Here is a 9,113-nt window from a genome sequence, read left to right on the forward strand (position 1 = left end):
ACAAAAAAATAGAAAAGCAAAACTGGAATTTTGGGTGCAAATGTTCATTACTCATGTATAAGTTTCGGCAACATATTAACAAAGATAAAGACGAGTATTTGATTTCATTTATGAACGCAATGTCAAATGACCTTGCAAGTGTATTATACCGAATTTGTTCGTGAACTATACTCTTCTAGACGTAACACGGTCCTGGCTATACAAATTCAATATCAACCCGACGTGGACCAGCGATCTTGGCCCACATCTACCTCTAAAAAGTAGGGTCTTAGCAATGGGCCATTCGCCCAGTAGTGCGACGCTATTATCATAACTCCATTGTGCCTGCAAGGGTAAGCAGGACAATGATTTCCTATACTATATCTAATCATATTTAGAGGGTAGATATTTTCATCTAAGTAATTGTGAAATTGCATAGCTTTATTTCATCATGATTTATCATTTCTTTATCGAATGGGAAAACATAAGTGTATGTACGTTTTAAATAAAAATCGATGTATTGAGTGACTAAAATAATTAAAATCTAATTTAATTTAAACATGCATGAAAACAAGGCGAATACTGCTGCTCATTATAAAAAAGGTCAAATTCAAGTAGAGACTTGAGCCCTGACATTAGCCGTTTTTATTAATGGTCCATAAAGTCAAATATCGCTTTACAATTACTTTGTTCAAAGTAAATATAGGCACATAGGGCTTATAGTAATAAAAATAGTAGAAGCAATAAATATCATTGAATATAATACGCTCAAAGTAGGTAGTTATATAAAAATAAACATAAAACAACCCCCGCAATGATTGTATTATTGATTGTTGTGCAATTATATTGCTACAACGTACACGTGTACACTGAAAGCGCATGGCCTTGAAAATATATGTAGACGTACCTACTGACTTCATAACGCTTGTCATATTACGTAATTGTACCGTAAACTCACAAACAACCAATATACCACCGCATACAACTACATACGGCAACTTTAATAAAGTTTCTAATTGTACATTAAACAATTACTAACATACATAAGCCGTTTCGCAATTTATCAACAAAGCGGATCCGATTAAAGTAACCTAAAAGTTAATGGTGTGCCATTCGTTCATACGTGAAGGAAAACGTGCCCGTGAAGTTTATAAATCGTGTATATGATACAGAAAAGTTGTTTTTGTAACAAAGAGTGGGATGGAAGTCGAAAATACATATCGGCGAGAGGCCCAGTGCGCGCGGGCGGATGTTATATAGCTACGTAGATAAAACCTTCCGCCGTCGGCAGCGCCACTAGCGGCGGCTGAACAAAACAAACTTCATGCCGCGTACCCTCGGCAAATCAGGTTTCGATTAGATTTGTGTGCCACAAAAATATTAAATTATTTTTATTTGTTTGAAAAATCCAAATTGATCGTATTATGTTTTAGTTGTAACTAGTGGGTTTCAATAAAGGTAAAAGCATGTCAGATTACGAAAATAAAAATTTTAGGAACAATTTGAACTTTGAATTTAGGAAATAAATGCATACATAGTTCTCATAAAAACAACTTTGTATAGTGATTTGATTTTTGTAAAAGACTTAATAGAATAAAAAATTCAGACATGTTATTAGAATTTAAAACAATAATTAATGTTATGCAACTCTGTGATATATTAAGTAGATGTATTAATAACAAAATAGTGTTCTTTAATAGTGTACATTTTGTTTTGTTTCGTGTCCATGTGTATATGTCTGTATGTTTCTGGTGGAAAATAAAAAAAAACATATTCTAAACAAAATTTATTCAATCTAATCTACATAAAATTTTTAGAAACCTTTAGCTAGTGCCCATTCTTGTATATCGTTCACATAGTCTCCTTTGGTTTCTATGAATCTTCCCACTTCATGAACCCTCGTCTGTACAAACTTGTTATTCTTCATCTTCAAGTACGCTTTGAGTTCATCATTCATTTTCCAGATGTCACCCTCGATCTTCTTGATTACAGATATTTTACGCATTCCTCTATGTGATATATTCAAAAATATAGGTAAATCGGAATATTTATTCCTTGGCACGAAATAAGGATTGTTGAGCGCCTCTTCTTTTGGCGGGACCCAGCCCGATGGATAGCTGTCTTTTAGGTTAACTTTGGGTAGCGTCTCAAACGGCAAAAGTCTTTCAACATATTCCCATTCCTGGGGCTTCTTGACGATTTCGTAGTCGTACTGCTCCTTTATTCTCGTGACAAACGGAGAATGCGCATAATTTGAGTATTTCTTTGATACCAGAACCTGGAACAAAAAAAAATCAATATTAGACACTGTATAAAATATTTTTTTTTTTTGCTGGAACTTGCCTAATCATACTAAAATACACAAATTATTATTTACACCATTTAATTATTATAATAACTTAACTTTTCTAACTATAAAACGCTTAAATTAAAAGTCATTAATCAATGTCATTCTGAAATATATCAATGACAAAAAATATCGGTCTGAAGGTTACTTGTGCGGAACAGTGTACACCCATAGTACTGTCACATGTCGTGGTCAAAGCAGCATTACAACGCGACGCGAGTTAAAATATATAAAAATAATTACCGATTGTGATCCCGGGGTCAGTTTTTGTACCCAAATAAGTTGCGTTGTTCAGGATTTGTCCAGTTTTTCCAGCAAAAAGCCGCGCAAACGCGCACTGTGTTCGCCACACCGTCGCCATTTTGAATAGCGAATAGAGCGAATTGCTACAAGAGCAATAAGAACTATATTATTCGTTTCGAAGGAAACATTATGGCGGACGCCTGCAGACATTCGTGCTTTTCAAAAATCGTTTTCTAAGTTTAATCGCGTGTTTATATTGAACTTTTCGCATATTATGGTGCATTGTGTATCTAAATAACTGTTTATTGTGGTTTTTGAAGGTTCCTTGGGATAAATTGTGAGTATTTTGTGAGGACATTGCAGAGGTGCGCCACGGCTGGGGAAATGATTCGGTGCTTTCGTTCGCTCGACGCATACGCAATCGGTCAGCTGTAGGTGGCGTTTGTGTCACCGCGGCCTCACACCACCAAAACACAGTTTTTCATGACTTTTCCGCCGCGATTTTCTATGCAACCAGACAAGTAAACAGTTATTTCTTGTGTTGTTTACGTCGACTGTTTACTCGCCCTGCGATATATGCAGCATATAAATTAATAACAGTTGAAATATAATGTCAAATTATTGCGCGAACATGTTGATTGCCGCGCACTCGCTTTTGTTTACGATGGTTTGTGGACTTAGTTTATATGTGAATTAGGACAAAATATGTGATAATTGAGTACAAATTAGCTAACTTTACTGTTTAAACTCTAAGCGTGTACGAAAAAGTTTGTTGTTTTATATAAACTTCATGAGTTATCCATCAATAAGTTTTGACAAGTAACTTTTTAAGAACACTCATATTCTATCAGTGTTAGATGATTGTTTGATGATTTATTGTCACGTTTCAGGTCCAGATGGCAAATCACGAAGGCGTATTATGGCTCAAAGTCGTTCTAGCGCAAAATTCAAAGAGTTATTGAGACAGAAATCGGCTACAGTTGTAAATAAAGACGACAGTGGTTGCGACACCAGTCCTGAAGACAACTTAGACCACACCAGCACCCAATACCCGGACAGTGACAGCCAAACAGAAGGGAACAAGCACAAGGCACAGAGCAAGCCTCGGAGCACTTCATCGATCACACTCAGGTCGACCAATAGAAACAAGGACACTCAGTTTCTACCTGATGTCGGAGGAACGGGAATATCTCCCACCACACATTCCAACATGAAAACTAAACAAGCTAAAGAGGAGCAAGACAAAACTCTTGATGAGGAAACAGTGATAGAACCCAAGACACGGGCCCGCAAGAAGGCTTCGGACATTGCCAACGATGACAAAACTAAACCCAGCCAAGATGAGCCTAAAACTTCTAAAGAAACTAAGAAAGTTGTAAATAAACCTAAAGCAATAGTCAAAAAGAGGCCTATGGGCATCAGAAAGACATTGAGAAGCAAGAAAACTATTGCAACCAGGGATAAAGTAAAAAATGCTATAAAGAAGACTGTCACCCGAGGCAGGAAAGCGGCTGTTAAGCTTGAACCTGATAATTCTCAAGAAAAGGAAACCGTCCCTCTGATTCCAGCCTCTGAAATCAAAAAAGAACCACTTGACGACACACCCAACTCTAGATCTTCCAGTCCAAAAACGGCTGGCAGACGTCAAAGATTAAGCTCTGATTTAGTAATGATGAAAACCATGCTAAGTGACAGTCAGGGTAGTTTGGTCTTGGGCCCCCGCACAAGCCCATACCCAATGCGCTCGGAGAGAAGCAATAGTCCTTCAATGTTTGAAGCCAAGAATCTGCGGAGTGGAAAGTCTAAGAAAGTCAAAAACAACTTATTAAATGAAGTTGTTATGAAAGAACAAAAGAAAAGACGAAGACTGCTATCAGATTCAAAGACATCAGATTTAAATGATGCTGGGGATGAGTGTAAAAAGCTTAAGAGAGGACGCTCCTGTTCTCGTGATGGCAGTGAGATCTCAAAATGCTCAGATAACACAGAATCTGACATGAGTCTGAGCGAACCGCTTGAGGAGGGCGGAAAGGAGCTCAATAAAAAACTAGATAAAAGTAAGACTGACCTAGATGTAGATATTGAAAATAATGTACAGATCTCGAGTATTGAAAAAGTGCCTTCTGTTAATGATGACAAACACAGTGAACCCAAAGCCCATGCAGAGTCCAGCTGCGTTGTTAATGAGAAAAATAAAAAGAAGTTGAGCTTAAAAAGAAGTACTTCTTTAGACTCCGACAACAATAATAGTAATAGGATAAAGTTAGACAATTTTAATTCATCAGAAATAGAAAGCAAACTATTGATGAAGACTGAAAACGATACGCTTTTGGACGCCCGTAGTAGTATACTGAGTAGTATGTCCAAGACATTTAATACAAAGGAGATTACAAAGAATATAAAGAAGGCGCATAGGGGGAGAAGGGCGGCGGCGCTTGCGAGACCGGATCCTAACAAAGCCTGCATGGTTGCCACCATCTCCAATTCTGTGGAAGATAAACAAGAAACCATTGAGTCACTCTCAAAGGAAATTGATGATTTGATCAACAATCTAGATGAAAATATTGACCAGGACACCGAGACAAGCACTACAGAAAACACATCAGAACCCACACAAACTAAACATGTCTCTAAGTTTTATGGTTCAGGAAAACCATTGAGTAATTCTGATGACAATAATATTACGAGCTCCTGATACACCTGTTAAAAATACTGAACTCTCCATTTCTGTGACAAATGAAAACACACCATCTAAAATAGATGACAGTGAGACAATTAGACTTCATTATGAAGAGGATTCTGAAGAAAAGACTGCTGAACCTACAAAACATGAAATCACATATAATTGCACTTCTGTTGCTAGTATAGATAAGTTGATGGACAGGCTCAAAGAATTCGAAGAGTTTGATAAAGAAGACAGAGACAAGAGTCTGAATCGAAAGCTAATGACACTAAACCCATGATGGTTACAAGTGATGTTGTCCTGATACCTAAATCAGGAGCGATATCAAACCTTTAAAAGACATACAATCTGTCAGATCCCGGAGAGACCTATAGAAAAGAAAATGTATTGAGTTGCTTTGAAAATAATTCTGCTATTTCTATACTTAAAAGAGATCAAGTCAGGAAATCTATTGATGTTGACCTCCCAAACTCTGTCACATTGATTAAGAGAAACAGTTTTAGTGCTAGAAAAGAGTCCATAAGTTCCAATCACTCTAGAGAGTCTGATGCTATAAGTATATTCGAGAAGTCTCTAGGCAAGGATGTAACTTTGACTGAAATTAGAAAATCGGTAGAAAAATCAGCCCCCGTGCAACAGGTGGAACTACACTTCGCCACGCTACACCCTAACAATCCAGGACAAAACCTCGTCCCTGGCGTAGTATTAGACTCTAATGAGATCTCCATAACTCCTCGGGTCATGACAGATAAGTCGAATATAAATGACATTAAAATAATTCCCAAACGGAAGTCCCGGAGTCAATATCAAGAAAATCATCTGAGTCGACTAATGACGAAGACAAATTGACTATTATAGAGAAAATCAAAGCGCCATCGCATCCCAATTTGTCGCCGGCTGTTTCGATCTCGGCGACACCTGTTGCTATCAAATCTCCTGAATCCACGCCCATGGAGACTGAAGCATTGCCACCGCCACTAGAGAATATCAAACCTCTACCTCAAGATGCATCTCTGACTTCTGAAGTCTCGAAGATATGCAACATCAAACCGACTGAGGCATCTAAACCTGAACTGCCAAGTGCTGCAGAACCAATCAAAACAGAAACGGAATCATCAAGTGTAGAAAACAAAGTAGAGAATGTCGAAGAAAAGTAGAAAAACCACAGTTCCTGAAATTCCAGTTGAAGAACAAAAGGAGGCACAAATTGAGACTGAATTGAAATTGAAAGCCACAGTCGAGGGTGAAATCAAAGGTAAAACGACAGTCGAGAGTGAGTTCAAAGTTAAGGCGCCGGTCGAAACAGAAGTTAAAGTTAAGGGGCCGAAAACGAAATCAGCTCGAAACTCGACCGAGACGCAAGCCGGGCCGAGTAACTCAACTGTCGACGTTGCCGACAAGAAGAAACGCAAAGACTTGGTTAGGAAAATTAGTACGACTTCGCAAAAAGACGTAATCGATGAAAAGACTGAAAAGGCCCAGAATGAACCAAACTGCGCCGACCGGCTCGTAGCCAACGAGCCAGAGAAAGTTACAGAACAAGTGCCCACTGCTGAAGAAAAGCCGGTAGCGCCCGAACCAGAAAGCAAACGCGCCAAGAGTCCAAAGACCGCCGGGAGAAAGTTGAGACACAGCCCGGTCCTAGCAATGTATTCAACGAGACGCCAGAAACTAAAAAACACAAGGAATATGTGCTGCGAACTCTTGGCCTGCTTACCCACAAGGCCGCGAAGGAGGCTAAAATCGAGAAATTGAAAGAAAAGGAGAGAATTTATGGGGGTATAATGTCAAATAAGAGTAAATCAGCCAAGGCTGGATTAGGCGACTACACTGGTACTCTGAAGACTGTAATAAAGTTGAATAGGGGGGCTGGAGACCGGGATAAAAAGAAGCAGAGGACCTCGTTGAAGATGACGTTTCAGAAGAGCAAGTACCGTTCGGGGAAGCCGACGCCAGATGTGGGCGACGCCGCGAACGAAGACGAGTACTACACGATTGAGAGGCGCGAGGTGAGTCCATATTCTTTTGCGTGTATAAAAGTCTTTATTGATGATTATTTTGGGTAAGAATTAAGATTATGAAATTGCATTGAACAGCTGACGAAATTAATAGTTTTGATTTATAGACAATTGAGTTTGGTAGTTCTTAAATTGTGGTTTAAATTGATGTCTAAGTATAGCAGTTATAACTTTTATAATAAACTTATTTCACATCATATATTGGAACAATGTTATGTCTCATTTATTTAGTAACTTTAAAGTAGACTAACATTTCTTTTAAGGAATAAAATAATTTTTATTTATTATGTTATTACAAACACAATATAAATCTAGTTTCTGCTAACAATTTTTGTATATTAAACTTCATTAAATGTAGTATTTCTAATATTTACTATCTTATTTTATTCAATGATAAATTTGTTGGATTTCTTTTAAATACTGAATCCATTTTCTTTTAATTTAATTCAATATGTTTTTAAGCCATTTACATGAAAATAATCAACTATTTGTCAAATGTCTCCTGCAATAGGTAGAAACTGCAGTCTCCATATGCTATGTTTATGAAAATATACATTAATTGTAAATTATGCAATCAATCTTTTCTTTTTTATAGAATAAAGGCTTTTAAATTCATCTTTAAAAGGCATTTTGAATGTAACATAAAGTTAATGATAGCAATTAAAATAGTACTTGCTAATTTAATGGAAAATCTTTGCAAATACAGGAATAGAGGAATTGAAATCTAGTAATACATATTTTAGCTAAGAATATTTATCATTAATGAAAGTTAGTACACCCTGTGTCATAATAATGTATAGAGATAATAAAATATAAACAGATAATAGTTTATTTTTCAAATATATGTTTTAAGAAAACAATTAATCTTTTCTTAATATAACAATTTCACGAAATAAAATAGTGAAATTGACAACAGAGTAGTATTTACATTTATTTTTTGGTTCACTGAATAAATTAGAGGGCCTCGTAATAAATTAAACATTTTAGCCATGATATCATCATCATCTACTCCAAGAGATGTCAATATAAATAAGAAAGGGGTCTGGACTTTGATATTATGACAAAGAAATCTTATTACTTGTTATATCTGATAATATACTGCATATTTTATTTAAACTAATTAGACAGTCCCCAAGAACAAAATCTCATCTGCAAAATGTATAGTTGCAGTTGAAGGTTTTAAGTTAACTGAAAATATAAAAATTAATTACTCATCTCAAAATATAAATTAAATTATTTTTGATAATAATCAATAGTTTATAAATAAGTAACTGATATTTATATTTTTCACTAACTTAAAAGTTTCATACTGCAACTAGACATTTTGCAGATGGCATTGATTTGTGTTGTTTATTCCTAGAAATCAAAGTTAATCAAAATTGTCATTGAATATATAACTAAAATATAACACGGAGTATATCTTCTAGTATGGTAATAATTTAAAACTTCAGGTATTAATGTGTCCAAACGATTTCTCCACAATATGTCAATAAATCAGTTGTAATTTCAAATTCATTCAATCAGAATTCTGCTCAAACCTATTATCATTCATTCACTATACCTAAAGACTGTATGTCATGGAAATGTTTGACTTATGTGATCTCTGTGTTGACTTGCTAACATGTGTGTGTTGTCTACAGGGCGTGGCAGGCGCAGCGACAGACGGTGGGCACAGAAAGTCACATTACAGTAATCGTCTTAACAACCATGGTGTGTGGACACTTTAACTCGACCGCGATCACACGCCGAGTGCAAACATACATACAAATATCATCTTAGTAGGACGGTCTCAGTTCATACAGTCTTAGTAATTATTGTAGTATATCCTTTTGTCGTGTTGACA

The 9,113-nt window shown here is 36.4% G+C and overlaps 1 protein-coding gene and 1 pseudogene across 1 annotated transcript; one reads left to right on the forward strand and one right to left on the reverse strand.

The window, feature by feature from the left end:
- Positions 1-1,750: 1,750 nt before the first annotated feature.
- Positions 1,751-2,705, reverse strand: LOC119192445 (probable 39S ribosomal protein L49, mitochondrial). Its single transcript, XM_037446264.1, is given in 3 exon segments — positions 1,751-2,257; positions 2,570-2,593; positions 2,595-2,705. Coding segments are annotated over 3 exon segments (582 nt in total). The 5' UTR covers positions 2,688-2,705; the 3' UTR covers positions 1,751-1,792.
- Positions 2,706-2,750: 45 nt separating this feature from the next.
- On the forward strand, positions 2,751-9,056 carry LOC119192439 (annotated as a pseudogene).
- The last annotated feature ends 57 nt before the right edge of the window (positions 9,057-9,113 follow it).

Source organism: Manduca sexta, unplaced genomic scaffold (assembly GCF_014839805.1).
Source record: "Manduca sexta isolate Smith_Timp_Sample1 unplaced genomic scaffold, JHU_Msex_v1.0 HiC_scaffold_28, whole genome shotgun sequence".
NCBI lineage: Eukaryota > Metazoa > Arthropoda > Insecta > Lepidoptera > Sphingidae > Manduca > Manduca sexta.